The sequence below is a fragment of the Thermobia domestica genome, chromosome 13 (genome assembly GCF_964235325.1).
Source record: "Thermobia domestica chromosome 13, izTheDome1.hap1.1, whole genome shotgun sequence".
Taxonomy (NCBI): domain Eukaryota; kingdom Metazoa; phylum Arthropoda; class Insecta; order Zygentoma; family Lepismatidae; genus Thermobia; species Thermobia domestica.
Window position 1 is genome coordinate 220,008,729 of NC_137466.1, and position 23,305 is coordinate 220,032,033.

Genomic DNA, 23,305 nt, shown 5'->3' on the forward strand with positions numbered 1-23,305 from the left:
TGTTTGTGTTCAGAACATATCATAAGATAGTTCACTATATCTCTGTAAAAGTAAAGTTCCTAAGGAATCGAATTATTGCCTAAAGTAAAATCTAGCCAAATAGTAATTTTCTCCTAATCTTTTATTATGTAATTAAGCTAAAAAAATATTCGGAGTAAGTTTTGACTCGTGTTGATCATGAATCTTCTAAACAGTGTACAACTATAAATGAGTCATCTTATCTGTGCCTTTCACGCAACACATGGCTTGCTCAAGAATTCCACGAAACCACGACTGCCGCCTTTTCATCCGCTTAGCCTCTTTGTCTTTGCTTTTGCGTCCGGTGATGGCCAACTTAGCAAAGCCCTTGTCAACACTGGAGACCAAAGTGTCGTTTTCACGTGTGTCGAGGTGTTGAGGTTTTATAAGCTCTGTACAAGAATCAGAAAAGCTTTCGAGTTGCTCTAATTTCCTCCCGGCAGATAACACAACAACTTCCTTCCTTCCAACATTGTTGATGGGCTTTTCATTGAACGTATGCTTTTGATCTTCAGTTTTAGAATGTGGATTGCCAGTCATAGAAGGTATTTCATGATTGCTGCCTTTGTGTGTTGCTAGTGGGCTCCCGCGCTCAAGTTCCTGCGTAGCTTCGGAGGAAACGTTGATCATTTGATCTTCCAAATCTTTAGAATGAAAAATCTGTGCTGGCGCTACGATACTATTTGTTTCCTTGTTATTCTCGAAATTGTTGACAAATTTGTTATATTTGGGTTTCAGTTCAATGGATTCACGTCCAGAGACATCTCCTGGCACCTTTCTTTTCAATTGTTTCCTCTTCGATGCTGTATTAGGCTGCTGAGTATACTTCCTGCTCATTCTTTCCGGACTTTCATTACGCAGATTGTTGGGGATTTTTTGTCTGACCTTGCACTGCTGATGTATCTTCTTTCTGGCCTTTCGACATCTTCCGGTCTCAATCTTTGACCAAGCAGTACCTTGATCATCCTTAAATGTTATTCTCCTGGGAATATTCCTACCAGTGTTACATTTTATACCCACTCTTGGTTCATTGGACATTCCTCTGATCACGTGATTCATTTCAGCATCAAGTTCAGAACACGTTCTTGCAGGTGACCATTCAGCATTCGCCAGGAACACCACTTCCCTCTGGCGGTGATCTCCAGCTTCACCAGTTGTTGTTCCAGCTCTCGAGGTGCGATCGGTTAGGGGCGTCACATTAAGTGCAATCGTGACGTCAGAAGCACTACTATACAGTGACTCTTCCAGTTGGTCATTGCATGAGCTTTTTCCAAATTGACGCAGTCCCACGCTCTCTGGTGGCAGAAAAGGGAATTTCTCTGTATTCTGGAACCCAGCACATTTCAAATTATAGCTCAGTTCCAGTGTTTGCCTGGAGTCTGACTGTCCATCCGACAATTTTAACCCTGCTGCTTGAAGTTTGGTAGGTGTTTGTGGTGATACAATTTGAGCAATTCTCGTTGATCGGGAAATGTGGAGAATCTTCAATGCCCTTGCGACTGCGTCTGACCTCTGCTCCTGTGCCAATAAACTGTTGTCTACGGATGATGACAATAATCGTGTTAACTCTGAAAGTGCTGCGAATTCCAAAGCAAAGCTAACGGTTCTCAATGAGATTGTGCTGTCCGGTGATTGGTTGTCTTCCTCTGACGACATCGCACTCTCAGCGGCTGCAGAGGACTCAACTTTGGTAAAGTGCACAGAAAGATATTCACATGGAGCTTCGGAATTTAGAGAATTTAAAATAGCGAAAGCGATGTCATCCAGTGGAGTCCCGCTGCCGCTCATCATTTTGATGGCAACTTCTTCGAGAGCAGACCTCAATCGAGGAAGGGTGATGAATGTCTGAGGCGTTGTTTGGTCCGTCATTTCTCTATCTTTCGTTACTCTTCCTTCAGCCTTTTGTGCAACTGTATTTAAAAAAAAATAGAAATTCTATTAGATCTAATTCAAATGTCATTGCCTTTGTCACTATAAACAAAAACTATGTAACAAAGAATAATAAAAATATAAAAGTTCGAAGTAATGATAAAGTCATTCAAATTGAAAGAAAGGTAGTATATAGAGAAACAACACTGCTTGATATAGTATACTTGAATATGAATTTGATCTTAAGAGTCTTCACTACAGCGAAATTAAACTACCGCTAATTTTAGAGTTTTTCTGTAATATCTTCAAAACAAATAAAAATATTCGAAAAGCAGAAACGCAGTGAACTAGACAATACGGTTTTGCATGTGATACTTTTACCACAATTAACATATCTGTTTTTGGTATGCCGTTATTTACAGAACCCGCAAAAATTGCTAAATCTACCTACAGTTGCAAATCGAAAGCAGATAGATGCGTTGTGATAACGGTATCATATGCAAAATCGTATTGTCTAGTACACTACGTTTCAGTTTTTCGAATATTTTTATTTCTTTTGAAGATATTACAGAAAAACTCTAAAATTAGCGGTAGTTTAATTTCTCTGTAGTGAGGACCCTTAATGGTGCGATGTTTATCGAACACTATATTATATGATTTAGAATAAAAGTAGTTTTAGTCCATCTTCTGAAAAACCATGCATGATGGTTTTCATTCACCCTTTCATTTTGTTCATATAATCTTTATACAATATTTTTCTTGATAAACGCTATTAATATTTTGTATAATTAATAAAGCTATCTGCAGAAGTGAGTTTTATATATATAGGGAAGATGGATAATTTGGTGAAAGCTTAGTAGCTATTCAGGGGTCAGGTGGTACACAAGACGACGATTAAAGGTAATAACACAGTATGACATAGCGAACATCTTACATAAGGTATCCAATAATACACAGCACTCAATTTAATAGTATGTGTAACGACCTCACACAGCTCCCCAATCGTATAGGTGTTGAATGGTATCCCACGCCCACTAGATGCTGCTATTGTGCTCGATAGGGTTTAGGTCGTAAAACCTAGCAGGCCAGAGTAGAAGGTATATAGCGGGTAGACCACGCTGCGTTACCCTGGAGGTATGAAGACACACGTTATCCTTCTGGCAGATAAAATCGGACAATAGGACTGGCTATCTCAGGAGTAACCGACTCTTAGTTCCCTGATGGAAGATCCGAGGCGAGTGAAATGTCTAACTCATTTTTCTCATATTCGATTGGCAGCTGTGGGTACACACTTTGTCCAAGATAGAAACTATTCTCACTTCTACTCGCCTTGCCTGCAGTCTTTTCTCACCCCACCGAAGATTGTCATGTAGCAGCAGTAATTTTTTGACATGAACGAGGTTTATAAAGATAGATAAAAATATCAAGAGACGGTTTGTGAACTTTAAGAAAGCTTATGATTCAGTTAAATGCACTGGAAGAATCTGAAATTCGTTGGTAAAGCGTATCTTAGTAAGGTGCAAATATGAAAAAAGGTATCTGGGCCTGGAGCAGAAGACGCTTTATTTCCGTTTTTCCTTAATTTCGCTTTACCATGTAAGATTGGGAAAATGCTTGTAAGCTGATGACGTAAACTTGATAAGAGATCACACAGACTGAGGGCAACAAAACGTATCTAAATGTGGAAAAAAGTGCATTAGTTAAGGCAAAGTACATGATGAGAATTCGAGATGATAAACATGGAACATTGTAAAATGAGAACTTTGATGTACTGATAAGAAATAAGGGGGAAGTGAAGGAAGAATGAAAAGTAGACAAACCGTCTCATAACTCTGTCGCAACGCTTCATGCGAAAAGAATTAAAATTAAACATTTATAAAAGCATAATTATGCCTGTCATATTCTATGCCTGTGAAAATACCTTACTGAGGTGCAGATTATGAAAACATTTAACCCAAAGGGCGAGTTTAATAAGCTCGAGAACTCAAAACTTCAAAATAGTGCCTGCATTCAACATAATACAGATGCCTAACTTGAAAGGGAACTCACCGATTGCAGCAAAGATCGTTCAGAGTTCATAGAATCGGGTAAGCGGTGTATAAAACTCTATTTCGGTACACCAGAAAGGTCCGCCATTCAATATTGAAGAAAATGCAAGTCAATCTCCATTTCTTATTCGATTGTTAGGCTTACTTTAAAGTTTTGTTGACATATACTGCTATACAGGGTTTGTTTTACTAAACTTGCAGTTCATACAAATATACAAATATATTGTATACTATTAGAAGAAAACACTTTTTTGTTTATTTGTACAACGTTTGAACACAACGATTTCATTTACGTTGTGTTAAGTTTTCAGTTATTCCTTGTTAAATAAAAAAATGTCGAGTTTTGCACGTTTAAAAATGGTCGGAAAAAATGAAAAAAAATGAAATCTTTGAGTTTTACGTCCCACGGTTATGCCGGTTAGGCTAAAGGAGACGGTGATGATGAGTAATGAATGAAATGGTGGAATGAAGAAAGTGGGAGGAAACGGGAGAACCCCGAGAAAACCCACGCACACGGTGTTTGTCCACCACAAAGTTCACTTGGCGGGGGCTGGGATCGAACCCGGGACCCCAAGCACCAGAGGTGAACTCGAAATTTCAACTATTACCGAAAGATCATAGTTATTTCAGTTTCCTGATACGTAACCACAGAAAATTATTAGCTATCACAAAAACATAAGTAATAAAAATAAACGAACAATAACTTGTGCGCTTTTCATTCACTTTTATGTCAGAACAATTAACAATTCAGAATTGTTTGAGCACTATTTAGCTATCCAAGCTGAGCAATGTGTTATTTATTCTTTACACAAAACACAAACATAACGCTCAACAACATGTAATACAGTGCATGTTTCATGCCACCATTCAAAACACTGTTTCAGTGCACCCACTTCTCACCATCACAATCTTAGCTAAATTTTTATTATGATAGTATAGTGGTTAGCAGGGCCGGATCCAGGATTTTCTGAGGGGGCGCGCCAAATAACTGCCAGTACATTTGAATTAAATTGAGTTTATTTTAATGCCTTTAGTCATCTGTGGTGTGAATGAGGAATTGCCCTGGAAATGCTAAGTGTCTGCTCTCTAGTGATGAGCAAATGCAAGACCAAGACCAAGACTCGGGTGCACAATGCTTCCTTCCAGAGTTATAGGCTGCCGAAAACATGAGAAAAGGAATTCTAAAGGTGCATAGCTCCAAACCTATGGGACCTAGCGTAGTCGGGTCAAGACTTCACTTAGGAACTAGTATGGCCCTATCCAAATATCCATGTTTCAAAATCTTGTGGTACTCCTGCAACAATTTTTATGGAGCTAGTTGCTTAGTATTTCAAATTATGTCTATAGCCAAACACCCTCTATAAAAATTGTTGCATCAGTACCTTAGGATTCTGAAACATGCATTTTTGGATAGTTCACATTTTTGGATAGTAATGGTGCTAAACCTAGTTATTACTTAATCTATACTAACAGAAATATTTGTGTGTGTATGTGTGTGTGTGTATGTGTGTGTGTGTGTGTGTCTTCTACAAAAGTGTTCTTCGGAAGTAAAGGTAAGTTGATTTTGAGTTTAACGTCCTGTTCAGCAGTGAGGCTATATGAGACGTGGACCTAATGATTAACATGGAATCCGAACCACATGAGCTCCCGCCGGGAATCGAACCCGCGTCTCCCACGCCAAAGGCGCGTACGAAAACTTTAACGTATTATTGATCAATCTAATTTTTGCAAGACTCCACGCCCCTTTGGCTGACTTTAACTCCTCCATGTTACCCTAAGAGAGTGGGGAAACCCTTTAGCTGAGACATCGAGAAGATTGAAGAGAAGAGGAACTTTTGCGCTCGATCTCTTGATTTTTGTGTGAGTCTGACATTTACGGATCAAAAGTGTGGACATTCTCGATGTGACAATGAAACTGTGACATTTCGACCATTATTTAGTTTGCCTTCCGCGTTGGCTTAAGAGAGGTTGAGATGAACGTTTGGTTTTTTTTTTTTTATGCCGACCTTTACCAAATGGCGTAAAAAATGTACAATTTTTCTGCGAAAACAAATCAAGTGCAAAAGCAAAGCTATTTTTGTGTAAGTGCCTAACGTATTTTTGTTCAGATGGAATTCCAATAATTTTAGAATTTCATGATATGTCATTGATCCATCGATAATTCATATTTAAAAAATGTTTGTGGATTTCTTTTGATATATTATTTTTTTAATTGTACCGGTATTCTTATATGACATCATTTTTACAAATTTTTTGAATTGCTCGTGAATGTGGCACTAGTTAAAAGGATTCATTTAATGAAACTATTACTACCTTTATATTGTTAAGTTCTTTGGTATTTATTATAATAAAACATAGTATTATATGATACAAGTTATTACATACAATATATATATATATATATATATATATATATATATATATATATATATATATATATATATATATATATATATATATATATATATATATATATATATTTTTTTTTTTTTTTTTTTGTAATTGTGTGTCCCGAAAGACAACAGTTAATTTATGGCCTAGTATCACTCCTAAATCACTGATTTCTCTCCTATTTTGCAACATATTACAAATTGTCTTATTGTCAAAGCGAAACAAGTCTACCTTTCTTTTGTGGCACTGGTCCCGTAATGGTTCTTTCATTTTCCTCTGTTTGTAGTGAAATGTATGTGTAACAAGGTTAACAGTTGAGTTTACAAAAGAAATGTATGAGACGCGCAGGATTTGAATCCATCAATACAATCTGAAATATTAAAATTTCTGCACATATTAATAGTATTTCAACCAATATTCTGGCTTCATGTCGCATAGGCGTTCGTAAAGCAACGGGATTACGGCCATATTGTTGTACCCTCATAGAGCCGCCAGTGATTCCGCCATTTCATTCAGTACCAGCATCGCCGTCTCCTTAGCCTCGGTACGTAATGATGGGACGTTAAACAAGAAATTCAGTTGATTTTGCGTTGACACTTTTTTGTTGCTTCTTTATTAGGATCACTAACTGTAAGATTGTAGTTATTGTTACTCTAAAGCAGTGATCGCCAAACCGTCGATCACGAGCTACTAGTAGTCCTAGCTTGCGGGGACATTTTCGGTAGATTGTGTTAGCGCTCCAGTTGGCTAATCTTGATTCCTCCATTGAGCTGACGCTAACGACAGGGGGCGCTGACGACAACTGCTTCTTTCTGTCGGGTAACTGCTATTGTCAGCCTTATCTCACAGTTGATTGTCCTTAAGCGTGGGGTTGTTTTTTGTGTGTATATTAGGCATTTACCAATTTGGATAATTTGGTTTTATATTTACTAGAAATGTAAGTTTATAGGTAATAAACAAATGTAACATTTTGTTAAAAAAAATAATTGGTAGTTTTTTGGTTGGTAGCTCACAGTAGAATTTTAAAAGGGTAAAAATGGTATGGCTTTCAGAAGCTTCATAACTTTGCCGACCGCTGCTCTAGACGATAATTCTTGAACGAAAGAGGATTTTGAATAGATAGCAAAAGCGATTATCTTGGAGTCAATCTGTTAATATCTTCACTTGTAACGGTGATTCTCCGAATTCCGTTTAAAATTTATAACATTCCCTAGCGTCTATGCAACCTGCACAACAACAATGAATTATAAACTCTAGCAAAGACAATTGAGATAAGAGATAACCGTTAAAGTCATCGTTATCCGTTATTACGAGCAAGGATCAGAAACTAAGGTTAGAAGGACGATATTTCTGCAGTTTCGTCTGCTATAGAGGAATGATAAGTATACGGTAATTTTATAAATGGAGTTGGCAACTGTGCAGAGTTTCAGCCACCCGACACCTGCGGCGCTAGTTGTAAGCAAACCCAAAATGGCGACTCGTTTGAAAAACTGGTCTCGCGAAGAAATCCGCTCAGTTATTCGATTTCTGTGGGCGAAACATGTAAAAGCGGCTGAAATTAACCAGCAGCTGATAGATGTTAGGGAAAGACTGCAATGTCGCAGAATAGTGTGGAAAGTTTGCGGCTGGTAGACAGAAGGTCACAAAAGAGGCCGACTCAGCACGGCTTCAGTTCGTGTGGAGGAGCTTATTCAGGATCACGTTACGGCATCTGATCGCAGAATTCGGAAACACCTAGGAGGCTGTCGCTTCGATTCAGACGAGGAGGTGAAACACTTCGTAACAACGTGGCTGAACAAGGAATGACAGGATTTTTAGCAGAAGGGAATCTTGAAACTAATCCCAAGATGCGACAAGTGCCTCAACCGATATGGAAACTATGTCGAAAAATAACGTAACGTATGTACTATCTGTTGGCTGTATTTGTTGCATATATATCATTTCATGCAACAAATACAGCCAACAGATAGTACATACGTTACGTTATTTTTCGACATAGTTTCCATATCGGTTGAGGCACTTGTCGCATCTTGGGATTAGTTTCAAGATTCCCTTCTGCTAAAAATCCTGTCATTCCTTGTTCAGCCACGTTGTTGAAATGATATATACAGGCTTTGTAAACTTACTTTCTGATCAGCCCTCGTATGTTAACATATTTCATTCATTAACCAACTGAATCAACAATCAAAAGCTCTAACTACGCCCTAATACAAATAAATAAAAGAATTCGCTTAGATGAGATATGGATGGACTATTGGTGACAACCGTTAAATCGACTTTACTCCTTAATATTTTAACGAATTGAATTCATTAACGATCTCGGTTGATATAATTGATCCATCTATCTGTTGCAAAAATAGACGGACAAACCTATTAACAACACAATCTTGTGAAATAAAAGGATATGAATCGCATTATCCGCTTTACTCTCTTTTATTTCAGAAATTCGATTTGAAAGCATTTTTCTTTAGAGAGTATTTGGATAGCTTTTTAATAAATAGTTTACAAAGATAATTCTTAAGCTTTTTAAAGTGTCTACTTTTTTTTTTTTTTTTTTTTACTATTTATGCAAAACTCTTTACAAACCATAAATGGGATACGATGTATTCTTTTGAATTAGCCAAGAAGAAATAAACAGTGTTGTTTTATTTGAAATCTACACATTGATATATAGAACACATCCCAAGTACAAATATATGTTTTTTATACAGACGAAGTTATGGCCGGGTTGTTTTGATGCTTTAGAGTTGAGATAATCTCCAATTCTCTGATAACTCTCCGTCCCCCTGCCTACGCACCCTTTCACCTCCAGAGGAGGAGATAAAGTGTTTGGTATCTGTGGTGACCGTTGGTCTTTGTGGTGACGTCAAAGCAGACCGAAATAAATGATTTATAAAAAAGGTCGGTACAAAGTACAATCAGAATGAACTTCCATTTTTTTATATTAATTACCGTAATCAAATTTTCGATGGAATCTTTTCCAAAAACTTACGTCATTGGAAGCATAACTATAGTAAACAGATGAGCCAAACAGCAACAACATGAGAAGTGGAAAATCTGAAGTTCATTGTTCATGACCTCCAGCAAAGAATCATGGAGAGACATCACTTGAATTTTTCTTAAGTTTTTCTTTCTTTTTTTCTTTGTTTTGTTACATTGCCGAAAAGAATGGTATTGATTACCTGCATAATAAGTTTATATGTATGAGAGTGAATTCTGTTGTAAATCATCCTATTATGCTACATTTTCCTTCTCACAAAATATGACAGACTGTAGCTGCTAAGGATCTTATATTAAATTTTATATTATTGTGTACGTACGAGCAGCTCAGGCGAACATAATGGTATGTCACATTTTCTAAGTTTCAAATAAATTGAAAAGAAGGTTGACCATTCCCAAACAATTCAATTGATATATGTCCATGGCATCTGCAGGTGTATTTCCTAAATTAAACTATCTACATACTCTTCTGTGGTTCGATCCCAACCCATTCCATCTAACATCTCAATTTAATCGGAAGTCTCGCTTATCATTATCTTGGCCCGAGTCACTCATATCTCCCCAGAAAATTTTTTACCTATCATCCCTGATCTAATGGAGACACGTGTGCCTCTTGTGAACGAAGTCATTGATTCGATTCCCGTTGGGAAAACTTCATTTTTCAGAAGCCATTTTAAACCGTGGGTCTCAATATTCCTTGCCTAATCCTAATCCTCATGATAATTACAGAGCTATAAATATAAATCATTCAAAGAAGCAAAAACAATTGTGGAAAGTGAATAATCGAATACTATCCATATTAAACGAACTGAAATGTCCGTCCTAGGCATGGGAAGAATAGGTTTATAGAAATATATATATTTAACTCCCCTTAGGATGTGTATTTGAATTAAAATGATGCAATCCTAACTTGACCTAAGTGCTAACTATGCTCAACAAACGGTGCAGCCATTATTATTTGATAAAACTTTATTCTCTTCTCCCTTTAAGGTACGCATTCCAATCAAAAGTGCAATGAAAAAACACAGGTTAACCCATGGTTCAGCCCTTTCCTCACTTCAACTGCAATTTACCAAAAAAAAAAAAATTAATTAATCAGATGTTCACTTATCTAAATACTAAAATGCTAGGTTTATGTTTGTCTCCAATCCTTTCGACTATGAGATCTCGAAAACCACAAGTACTAGTGACCGTTTTTACTGGCCGATTCAAAATTTTGTGTAGATTGCCCAGTTCCAATTGAATGTTTTTAAAACATTACCGTTATTTCTTTATTACAGTTTTTAGGTTTACACTGTAATAAAGTGTTGAAATTTTAGAAATCACAATATCCTACAAGTTATACATTCCAACACCACATACCTGCATATAGTGGTTGTATATCTCTCCGGCGTTTTGTTTCATGGACAAATGATAATGAAAAACGAAGGATAACCATTTCTCCAGTCTTAGATGACTCCTTACTGTTTGGAGTGTTTTTCCCAATGAACACCATATATCACTGATATTATAATTAATTGTGTGTGTAATATACCTAGGTATTTGCTTACTGCATGCAAGAAGAATGAAAACATTTTGTATACATGAATTAGAAACTCCAACCGGAAGTAGATTAATGATACCCCTTGCCAATTTTAATCAAGACATCTTTCACTTGTGTTTGTAAAGGGACATATACAGATGTTGTCAGGAATAACAAGGAGATTCATGCCCATATGTGAATGATGCGCTGTGTGGAGAGCGCAGGTTCAACTAGTTTTCAATAAAAAAGTTATATACTAAGTTTCATTTTTCTAGTTTGAAATGATTGTGAGAAACTCTACTTTTGGCATACACCCCTGCTTTTCCATTATGATTCGCATTTTAATGAAGGTGGCATCATAGAAAAGCAGCTTGACGTAGAGACTAACTATAATCAAAAAAATCATTCTCAACAGTTCAGACATTTTCGCGTAAAGTGGGGTTCTTAGTTCGATCCCAGTTCACGCCAAATAGACTTTAAGGTGGACAAACAGGCTTTGCGTGGGTTTTCTCAGGGTTCTTCCATTTCCATCCACTTACTTCACTCCACGATTTCATTCATTTCTCATCATCACCGTTTCCTTTAGCTTAACCGGCATAATCATGGGTCGTAAAACTCAAAGATTTCATTTCATTTCATTTCCATTTTCGCGTGACGTCATCACAAACAAGACAAATGAAGAATAGTTACTCTAAAGATCTTCCACATAGTAACAGAAATTTGAATGTCAGATAATTATAACATCATCGATGGCTCATCTAGGTTCCAGGTTATATGAGAAGACTTTGAAATAGTTTTTAGTTAGCGGCGTTCAGTGATTCTCAAACCAACTGAAGAAGGCGAATTTTTAGCACATATAATAAGTATAATATTATCAATACAAGCTTTGAATATACAATGTATAATAATAATTAGAGAACGGATTTTAAGGTGCAGCACCTTTTCTAAAGGTAGCTGTTATAACAACCAAAGTTCAAAATATGTATTTCCGGGCATAAAACGAACTGAAATGAACGCACTTTGTTGCACCTTTTTAGTGAATGTCGCACCTTTTTTGCATAAAATTTCCCTTTTTCTTACTTCTTTTAGCTTTCAGCACCATTATGATCCCTTTTTTCTCTTCTTTTTAAAAATTTGGACAGAACAGTATCTTTAATTTTAATCTAGTTTACACATAACATTCCACAAATTTAGACGCAATCTTGACGGATTTCCAAGGGATAAATTTGAACTGAATTTGCGAAACAATCCGAACATAAAAACCTTTGCAACGTCAACTGAACTTCCTGTCCATGCGCTTACAAGATGTGTACCACTGGTTCCCGTTGATGTCGAGCGAAATTGGGCTCCAAGCGACAGAAACTAACATTTGAAAATATAGAAATGTTGTGCATAATCAAGTGTAACCAGTTTCTGAAGATCCGAAAGTATGTGACGGTTTCTCAAGCCACAATATTGCTAAATTAAAGTTTTTTTTTTTTTTTTTTTTTTTTTTTAATACTGAGTTGGTTTTAACCACAATTTTATTACAAGAATGTTGAATGTTGTACAAGTTTGGGATTAAATAAAACAATTTTGCAATTTATGTTCAATGTTTAAAGCAAATACTTTAACAATATTTGTTGGTGTAATGAATAAAGAATATTCATGTAACTACTATAGCTCTTAATACAGTGGTGCCCACCCCCCCTCATGTCCATGACGCACCCCCCCCCCTCAATTGCCTATCCGTAGGTGTTCTTCCATGAAAAAAAATCTTTTCGATTAATTTTTACACCCTCTCAAACATATTTATATAGATTTTTAACCCCCCCAAATATTTCAATGACGCAGTTTGCGTCATAGCCCCCCCTTGTGGGCACCCCTGCTTAATAAGGATATCCTATTAGCACCTTTTTCTTTTGCACCTTTTTGAATGATTTTTCAGCCCTTTTTATTCCCTCTTTCTACCACATTTTTGCACCTTAAAATCCGGTCTTTAATAATAATAATAATAATAATAATAATAATAATAATAATAATAATAATAATAATAATAATAATAATAATAATAATGTTACAGATTTATTTCATAATTCTCTGTTAAAAGTACGAATTATTAAATTATAATACTTGTATTGCTGCAAAGAGTCAATTGCATATCTAATATAGCCTATGCATAGAACAACGTATTTCTCAATAATAATATCTATAGATCATACCATAAATTCTTATTCACTTTATTGTTATGAAGAATCTGTAAACCTGACAACACTAATCAACCAACTGCAGGATGGAGAGAAATTGTGTACAATAATTATGAGGTGGCGAGATAAAACGCGATTCACTTCTGCTTCTAAACACGCATTTTATACATCGCATCCCATATCGGCTGATCATCTTACACCAGACAGCTCACTTTTAGAAACACAAATATATGAAGTGACCTGTTCTTAAGGTTGCCAACTGACCGGTATTTTCTGTCACGCTCAACTATGAACTGTTATTCTTAGTGTGTGAAGATGTGTGAGGATTATGAATATATGTCAGTAACTCTATTTGCATAGTTGGCAACCCTACAGCTTCAACCACATTCCTTTTACTCCATTCACCATTAAAAAGATTAGCAAGTACCGACAAAACGAAACAAAACGAAACGTGCTTCATCCGAAACTTAGAGAGAAAAAAGTTGAAACTCACAAGTAGGCTGTTTCTGAGAAAACAAACTGTTCACCGAAGCACTGATTCATTTGCTTGGGTTCAATGCACGCGACTGGACTTGATAGATTTTTGTAAATATTATTTGAGCCACTTCTAAATTTGTATTCTTTTATTGTCTATTTCTCTATAAAGTATTCTTTATACTTTAAAATTAAAAGAAAAAATGTATGAGAATATCGTTGAAATTCAAGACATAGGCCTATATCTAAATTGGGAGCTTGAGCCCGTTGACGAAATTCTGCGTACACCACTGTGTGATAGTATGTTGTTTCGGAGTTACAATATGAATTGAGATATGCTAACAAAAACCGTAATTACTAAAACGTTGTTTAAGTTGAATCTCTAATCGTAGTTCTAAATGTATTCTTGCGTCCCAGCTCTCTTCTTTTCACTATTCCATTAACTTTTAAGCCACAAGGGAAAGTAACTGGCTACTCTACTCCTGGTCCATTCTCTTAGCTGATTTTATTCTAATTTTTAAATGTAGTCCAGTAACAATTTTAAGCAATCCTGAAAATGTTACATTGACCAGCTATTGTGTGCAATTCAACCAACACTAGTTATGAGAGATAAACGCTTAACTAACAAAGAATATGAGATAATATGGGATACTCAGAGCACAAGAAAGGAAACTCTAATTTCCAAAGTTGTCAAAAAAAAAAGAGAGACAAAGTTTGTACGGTAACTTGTTACGCCTTAAGTACATGGAAAAGTTAATATTCTTTTTTATAACATAATAATTTGTTTACGGTCTCTCCATATGAATTTTTAAGCTCTTAAAGGAGCTTCAAACCGAGATCATAAAGATAAAATATCCAAAATGAACAAAAGTGGACTTAATTTCCTTGTGCACTGAACGGAACATATCCTATTATTCTAACCAATGGATGGTCATTATAAATCAATATCAAACAACGGAATAAACGACATACCAATAACGATTAATATCTATAGGGTTTACGTTGAAACATACCATAAATAAGACCCCTATCTTACTTAATAAAGCATTATGACAAACACAGAACTGTTAAATTGGTAATACTGTTTGATAAAGGCAAGTTTTCTAAATAGAAGAGAGAAATTATCCTAATATTTTAGGAACACTAATTTGATATTTCTGTTATTATTATTAGCTGCATATGACAAAATACAAGTTTTGTATCTATTATTAAATTTTAACACTACAGAATATAAAATAATTGTGGTATTATTATTCACCTGTACCCTCGGAGTGTGACTTCACTGTCGGAAACATTTTCTGACGTTGAACAGTTCATCTTCACCCTTGATCATCAATTTTTCCTTTTCCACTGAGAGGACTGCTCTCCGTTGCCATGCTTCTACAACAATGTCCAACATTTCTCTTGGTTTCGCAACAATCGATTGTAAGTATAAAATGGAAAATTTTCAACCCGTTGCTTTATAAAATCCCGTGTAAATTATGAAAATTATCCATTTATTAAGCTTCTGATGTGCACGAAGTTTTATGTCACAGAAGTTTTAAGTCCTTTGTATATCACAGAAATATTAATTTATATCAGAAATAAAAAAGGTTTAAAATGTTTCAGTAGAAAGCATCTGAATGCACAGAGAAAGAACCAAAAGCATCCGAGTTTAGCACACGATCTCCTACAGTGACGCTGGAACCACGTTTTGTGCCCCTAAGCTCATTTTCATACAAATGCCTGTTTTACTTCTCCTTAGTCGTTATTCTGATCGAGAAAACATCTCTTAAACGTTATAGACGTTTCTCTGTGGGGCATCGTTCCCTTTCTCACTCACAGCAACAGAGTGCCTCTCAACTGACCGATATTTTCCCGGCAGAGCAAGAAATAACGTTGCTATTGTGCACACTGGCAAAAATCCCCAGGAGGATGAGGAGGACATGTCCCTCCAATCTTGGAACTTGGGGAACTGTTTCTCAATAATCCGATTGAAATATGCATTTTGGTGAGAATTGTGATGATTTGTGTCCGTTTACCACAAAGGAAAATGAGATAAACTTGATGTCTCCGCAGAATAAGCCTCCCAATGTTGAAGACAACTCTGCTCCCCTTATTCTTTATAGCATTGTTTTCCAACTTCATAATTATTTTGAACATCGCTTAAAAAAAAAAAAAACGGTCTTACCCGTCCCCACCAATATTTAAGACAGATTTGCGCCGCTGATTGTGCATAAGGCCCACGGCCGGTACATACCCCTTACCTGCCATATATATGACCGCTATTTTAATTTTGACTGGATACTATCAAATAAAAGTCAAAATACTAATAACAAGACATCGAAGTACAATTTACTACAGGTGAAATCTTTCAAAGAAAAATGAGCATGTTCACCTGAAGTAAAATCAATTATTTAATATGTCCCAATCAATGCATTTGTTGAACATATTCTCGATGTGATGAACTATTTATGAGCTTATTCAAGAAATTGTTCGAGTGCGTCATTAGTCAATGCGAACTAACAAAGGAAAATTAAAATTTGAATGAATGAAAATAGTTCTCAAAACACTTTTAAGTTCAAAGTATAAATTTACAAAAATAACTTCAATTTCTTATAGCTATCTAACTTTCTATCAGGCTCAATTATACATTTCAAGGTATAGAAAAACAATTAACCTTTATCTATTTTGAGGTATTTAAAGAGTATAAAGAGTACATTAAGGTTAGGGCTAGCGTAATCAAATTTTGAGTTCTGAGTATAGTTTCTAATTTCCTTTGCTATGTACTGTGCACAAAGCTAACAAAAGATTAGATTGTGATGGATGCAGTTCGAGAGTAGGATACAGTTACGAAAATAGGAAGTAGATGAGAAAGAAGAACGAGAATCTCCAAAGAAAGACATCTGATAATAGTGACAATACAACATCTAAAATAGAATATCTGGGACTTCTCATAGGAATATGGAAATGTATACAAGTTGTAAGAAAGTTGAACGGCAGTTAGTGAAAGATAAAGCAAACACACCTGCAGAGGAAAGACGGTAATCATTTTTATAGAATTCAATATCAAGCTTCAATGTCAATATATCAGTTTGCAATTTCAGTGCAACTAGCTAGAAAAAAATTGTTTCCATCTTCAATGGAAAAGAACTTGTTTGTGACAAAGACAAGACCAGTTATCATATCTAAACTGTAATAATTAACTAAATGGAACAGAGTTCTCTACTGTTAGCGAATTGAGTTCTTGTATTTGACAACAATCAAGCAATTGATGCTAAGATTTGTTTTCAACAAGAAATATTTATTTTAACTACTATAGTTATGACAAATTTTGCCGTTCTGTGCAAATGAACGTGTTGCACATATGGTAGAGCCGGGCCTGAATCTTAGTGAAATTCTTGATTAATTATAACAAGTAACACATTACTAAATTGTCATACCATGACTTAAAACTTTAAAACCAAACAATGACTACTAATTGGTCAAGATCATGCGTGGGAAAAACCTCGCCGCTCAAAAGCTCTTGGACCAAAATCTCGCCTGGTGAAATATCGTTGGACCAAAACTCATGGGCTGAAAGTTTGTCAGAACAAATAATTGTCTTATAAGGATAAATAAGAATTTCTGGGATGAATAATAATAATAATAATAATAAGAAGAAGAAGAAGAAGAAGAAAAGAAGAAGCAGAAGGAAGAGAAGGAGGAGAAATATTTAATTAAAATGGGATCAGCAATGGTTACTTTGGACAGTAGAGGCTTAAATATTTGACAGGTTCAAATGGATGGATGATAATAGTAAAATAAGCTCAAATAAGGCGAAATCATATCCGTGAATTCAACATCATAAGGGTAAAACATTCTCCGATTTCTAAATACAATTTCGTGTTTTTCTTAACTTTATTGTTATCATATTGACTAAAATGAACAACATATCCAAAACTCAGGAAACAATTGTCCCCCTAAAAGCATCAAATGATGCCCTGATCGAATCTATTTTAGTTAAATCGTCCCGATGCCAAGCTCAGCCCCATTAGTTCTCCTATAGGGGTCATGTGAGAAAATAATAATAATAATAATAATAATAATAATAATAATAATAATAATAATAATAATAATAATAATAATAATAATAATAATAAAGATCAATATTAGTGTCGAACTCACATTTTTCTGGGTCGCTAATGTGACTGGTGAGAGTCTCATTGACATTTAAGCTCAAGTTTAGGCCAGATGCTACATGTAAGCTGGCCCAAAATCTTCGTTATTTATTTATTTAATTCATTTTTTGCTTTCAAATGTATATATATAAAGAAAATTTTGTTTTTTAAGTATTTTGGGGAAAGTAAATAATTCGCACTGATCAAAGGTTATGTTGTATATCTTCAACCTTTTGACATGTGACCTTTATGAGATCAGAGACATGTGACCTGTTTCGCGAGTGTATGTTATGACGGCTGAACGATCCGACAGAACAGAAGCAGCCACTATGAGAAGAGGAAGCGAACTTGCCTTCCTGGTAGCCTTCGTGCTGGGGGTTGCCCTGAGCCTGCAGCCTCCACTGACGACCATCAAACAAGGAACCCTTAGAGGGAGTTTCATGACATCTCTCAGCAACAGGACCTTCTTGGCGTTCAGAGGAATTCCATACGCGAAGCCTCCGCTCGGAGAACTTCGATTCAAGGTGAGAGTTAAACATCTTATTCTGTGTTACGAAACTTGGTACGTACAATATTCAAGGATAACCATTTTTATAATTTATTTTAATAAAAACTTCGGAGTATGTAATGGTTTAAATACGAATCTCTGTAACTGGAAACAAACGATGGGATTAAATTACAGAAATATAGAGGGCTGCATTTAATTCTAAGTCCTAATGAAATCGAAAATCGAATTATTGAAAATTCGAAATGCCCGAAAATATGCATTTTGAAATGTCTAAAATGAAGAAAACAAAACTACAGTGAATGACAAATACAATAACAACTAACATACAGAGTTTACCTTTAAGGTGGAATATTGTTTGCGTAATCCAATATTCATACAAATCAAGCCACACATATAATAGAAAGAGATAAACAAGTAACAACCTAAATTATCTGTTTTTACTTAAATAATTCTGTAAACTTTCTTTTGATTTGATTGTTGTTATCAACAAAATCTTCATTCATTGGATGAATAATGCTCCATTAACAACATTTCATTTATATATTAAAATGCGAGGTTTATATGTTTGTCCGCAGTCCTTTCGACAATGAGATCTCCAAAACCACAAGTGCTAGAAAAATGCCGTTTTCGCTGATCAATTCCAAACTTTGTGTAGATTTTATCAGTTCTAATTGAATATTTAAAAAAAAATGGCCGTTATTTCTTTATTTCATTTTTAGGGCACATTGGAAGTGTTGAAATTTTTAAAAAGTAAATCGTTTTATCCTATGGGTTATATATTCCAACACAACATAGTTGTATAAAGGGGTTGTATATCTCTCGGACGTTTGTTTTATGGCCAAATTATAATGAAAAACGAAGGATAACCATTTCTCCAGTCTAAGATGAACCTTTATTGTTTGGAGTGTTTTGCCCAATGAATACCATATATTACTGGCATTATAACTAATTGTGTGTGTAATGTATTTGTCTATTACATACTGCATACAAGAAGAAAACATTGATCATACATGAATTAGAAACTCCAACCGGAAGTAGGCTCAATCTTGCAAATGGTACGATATATTGAAAAATTTATCTACAAAATCTCCCGTTTATGATACTTCTTGCCGATTTTTATCAAGAGGTCTTTCACTTGTGTCTGTAAAGGGACATATACAGATGTGATGAATGACAAGGAGATTCATGCTCATATATGAATAATGCGCTGTGTAGAGAGCCCAGGCTCAGCTAGTAAGTCTTAAATTTTCTAGAATTTCGGGAACTTCAGATAAGTTTGGAACAAATTCTTCTTTTACTTTCCCTGATATTTTCTTGATCTTTATCATCATCAGATTGATTGTGTTTCTGTGTCACTCTTCCCAATGACTGTCTCTGGATTAGGGATTTCAGATGGTGACTTGGGGTGGAGAAATCCTCCTTCAGAGACGTAGGGAGTCTCCCTGCGAGATATATCTCCGACTGTCCTGAATGTAGGTTACCTACCAGTATTTTCGTAGCAATAGTTCTCTACCAGGAAAACGCTCTGAAATCATCGCTGTTCTGGATATTGAAAATCTGTTGGAATTGCATTCTGCTGTTTCCAACCTGTCTAACACTAAAAATCCATGTACAATGATTATTTAAATTTAAAAAAGTGGTAGTTTAAAAGTTCTATTTACCTACGATTTGAACTATCGTTTTGAATTCAGTTCTCAATGTCAACAAACTTTCTTCCAGTTTATGCAATAGTTCGAATTGAAATAATTCTCTAAATACGGAAAGCACTGCCTTCGTTTCGAAGTCACTCCGAAAGGAAGTAGGTCAATATACAATTCCATACAGTGTAGAAAGCAGGTCATCATTTCTCAATATTTAAATAAATTAGTAATAATCACCGTGTTGCGATGGCGTAACCAGGGAGCTAACCCGACTCACGCTCCCACTCCCGGTTCAAGCTAACCTGTACCCCCCACTTAGTACACGGCACAAAAATATTATGCTCACTCTAGACGACAGAGCAGTAGAGCAAACATTATTTGTATATTTGATTCTGGAAAATTCTTCTTTGTACCTGTAGCATTTGTTACATATTTTCCAACTACGATATATAAATAAAATATGATGCCAGAGATATAAACATTTTTCAGTATTAAACTTTAAACTATCCTTTATACCCATACAGAACTCAAAAGAACTCTTCTTTCAAAGATTTGCAGAAATACTGTTTAAAACTTCAAAATTGTGTGCCGGTGTAATGTTTGTTACCATGGAATGTGTTAAGAAGATCAGTATCTACTTTTACAATAACTATTGGCGCATTTTCATTTCTTATTTCCAGCTTTTGCTGTATTAAAGTACAATTATAATGACTAGAAAATTACGTGTTTTTATAAGAAAAGAAACACTAATCTTATAACTAATGTATATACTATGTGGATCAGCCTATAATTGGTAGATGTGTAGATCTTTCCGTTATATTTTCTATTATTCACGTCAGTAGATCTATATAGTGACAGCGCAAGATGAAAACATCCCATTGTGAATGTTTCAGCAACAATTGATAAATAGTAATTCAATCCACATTTGCAATATTAAATGTGCTACCGGTACTACCGGTACTGAATCAAAGTTTTCTTCCAGGATATTTTAAATTTAATAACTGATTATGACGAAAGAGAGTTTGGTTTAAGACTTAATATAATTTTACGATGTGTAAATTCATAAAATGTATGATAACAGAAGAACGCTAACCGCGAAGGAGAACTTACCGTGAATAACAATTTAATACAAATAAGCTTCTTTTGAATGTTATGAAAACGCGGTTTCTACTTCCAAACTATGTGAATTCAATTTTGAAACATATTTATCAAAATATTGAACCTTCTGGCTTCAATAGAGCAAGCACGTAGCCATGAGGGGTTCCGGACCCCCCCTTCCTTCGAAACCAGAAATGGAAAAAATTAAGGAAGAATGAAACAGAAATAAACTAGAAAAAGAAGAATCAGCGTTAAAAATAAAAAAGCTAGAGCAAGCTTTTGGTTACTCTTTCTTACGAGGAGATTTGTATTAGTATACTTGCATTACATGGTGGTGAACGAACGGGATATCTTGGAAAGGTCAAGGAATTTGAAATTTCTCCAAAAATTACGGAATTCTCAAAATTTCTGCCACTATTCAGGGGAATTTCAAGCTTTCGAAAACATAGTGCCGTTCTGTAATATTGTGGACATTTTAAATCAATTTTTCGTCATCGCTTCTCTGTAGCATCAAACATGTTATTTCAGAAACAGTTTTCTACTGCTCCTTTAACCTGTCATTTGGAGCAGACAATAGTTGACGGAATAATGAAAACAAAAAAGTTATGTGGAAAGAAAGTTCTGTTAACACTTGATTCAACAGAGAAAGGAACGTAGATATTGTAAAATATTTTACAAGACACTGTTGAATACGTACTTTATATAATAATGGATATGTACTTTGGTTGAGGTCATAATGAAAGGAAAATTGTCATATTTGAATGAACAAAGGAAGGAACGTAAATATACTAAAATCTTATTCAATACATCGTTTTTTTATTTTTTACTCGAGATTTGTTCATAGTTTGTTATTAAAATACTAACATATCCTCATTTTAATGTCCTAACAAACCAATATACGTTGCCAGTAAAATAGTTTAGATTGATCGACCTCCTGATGTGATAACCACAGTATTTCATGTCACCTCTTTACGAAATCGTGCCTGAATAAATTGATTGATTTTTGAGTTTTTTTAGCGTCCCGTTCAGCAGCGAGGCTATATGAGACGTGGACCTACTGATTAACGTGGAATCCGAACCACATGAGCTCCCGCCGGGAATCGAACCCGGGTCTCCCGCGCCAAAGGCGCGTACGCTAACCGCTTAGCCACGGAGGAGCTCTAAGTGCCTGAATAGAGGCATAATATGAAGGAGATATGGAACCTGTTAATCTGACACTGAATCAAGCTGGAAAACAGTTTCTTGATATGCCTAATAATTAAATGTGAATCAATATTGAACATAAAGATCTATAACTTTTTATCAATTTCAGTTGAGAATAAATATGTCATTTGGGCTTACGATTAGGAATTAGATTTCTGGGCTTTTGGCAGCTTTGGCGATGTTAACCCGTCACGTATGAGGGAAGACGTCCTTCGGCGATCGAAATATAATCACGACCGAAAATTAATTATTTTTTAAGTCATTTAAAGAATCTAACCCGAATATCGTTGAATGATTATTTAGTCTATAGTGATTAACCATATTAAATGAATTTCTGACTAGGGTGACTTTAAAAGAGTCGACAGTTTTAGAATTCACAAGATTAATATTACTCGGCAAATATTTTAATGACAGCACTAAATTTACAGAACTCAACTTTTGCAATACTACACAAATATTATTTCCTTCGCGTCCTTAGAAATAGAACATTGTGTCAATATTAACATTAGCAATTACTTTCAATAATACATAAATGTTACGAACTTTGAAGTTGAAGCAGTTGTCTGTAACCTCCCCCTCCCCCTTAATTTGCAAGAAACCCCTGCGGACCACTTTTAGAATCGAGAAAGATAAGATGTCCGAGACGTTCCGTGACCACATGAAGCATACTTTGAATGATACGTCTTAATTCAACAATAATGCCTGAAGATGAATATTAAAGCAGTGTAGTATATTTGACTTTCAATTACCTCAATTACCCTCAAAACTACTTTTTAGTACTACACATCATATACTGTATATTTCAAACTATATAGGTTTATAATAAACTACTTTGTAAACATTGTTTGTGTGCACAGAGTGTTCTCCATTTCTCAACTAATGTCATCCGATTTCTTCGTAACACAGGCCCCTCAACCACCAGATGCATGGAAGGAAGAGTTCGACGCCACGAAAGACGGCCCTGTGTGTATGCAGAAGGACCTAATGATGAGGCGGCCGGTGTTGGTGGGACAGGAAGACTGTCTGGTGATCAATGTATTCACGCATCAGGTATGAAATGCAACTTCTTTGAAAATAAGCCTTGAGCTCAGGGTTACCATAATCCCCGACTTCGAATACAGGCTGTTTCATAAGTTTGATCATACTCTTAGATCTTATTCATGATTTATTTTCTTCTCTGTAATAAAACTGTCACAGTGGGTGAACCTT

The 23,305-nt window shown here is 35.4% G+C and overlaps 2 protein-coding genes across 2 annotated transcripts in view; one reads left to right on the plus strand and one right to left on the minus strand.

Annotated features, from left to right (window-relative positions):
* LOC145667977 (uncharacterized) overlaps positions 1-23,305 on the plus strand; it is a 132,677-nt gene that overhangs the window by 92,648 nt on the left and 16,724 nt on the right. Inside the window, exons 11-13 of the mRNA XM_081735402.1 lie at positions 1,083-1,192; positions 17,961-18,171; positions 23,003-23,146. Of these exons, the coding sequence (XP_081591528.1) occupies positions 1,083-1,192; positions 17,961-18,171; positions 23,003-23,146 (465 nt within the window). The remainder of the gene's footprint in view (positions 1-1,082; positions 1,193-17,960; positions 18,172-23,002; positions 23,147-23,305) is intronic.
* On the minus strand, positions 104-14,905 carry LOC145669050 (uncharacterized). The gene is made up of 2 exons (XM_081737411.1): positions 14,767-14,905; positions 104-1,928 (listed from the first exon to the last, which is right to left on the minus strand). Exons 1-2 carry the CDS (start codon positions 14,801-14,803, stop codon positions 202-204), a joined length of 1,764 nt encoding a protein of 587 aa, XP_081593537.1. The 5' UTR covers positions 14,804-14,905; the 3' UTR covers positions 104-201.

What these genes read in the sequence shown, in the direction of transcription:
- LOC145669050 (XM_081737411.1), bottom strand. Translation starts at nt 14,803, where the DNA reads ATGTTTCCGACAGTGAAGTCACACTCCGAGGGTACAG. An exon ending in GTCACACTCCGAGGGTACAG is followed by an intron (nt 1,929 to 14,766) that starts GTGAATAATAAT and finishes TTTTAAATACAG; the next exon opens with TTGCACAAAAGGCTGAAGGA.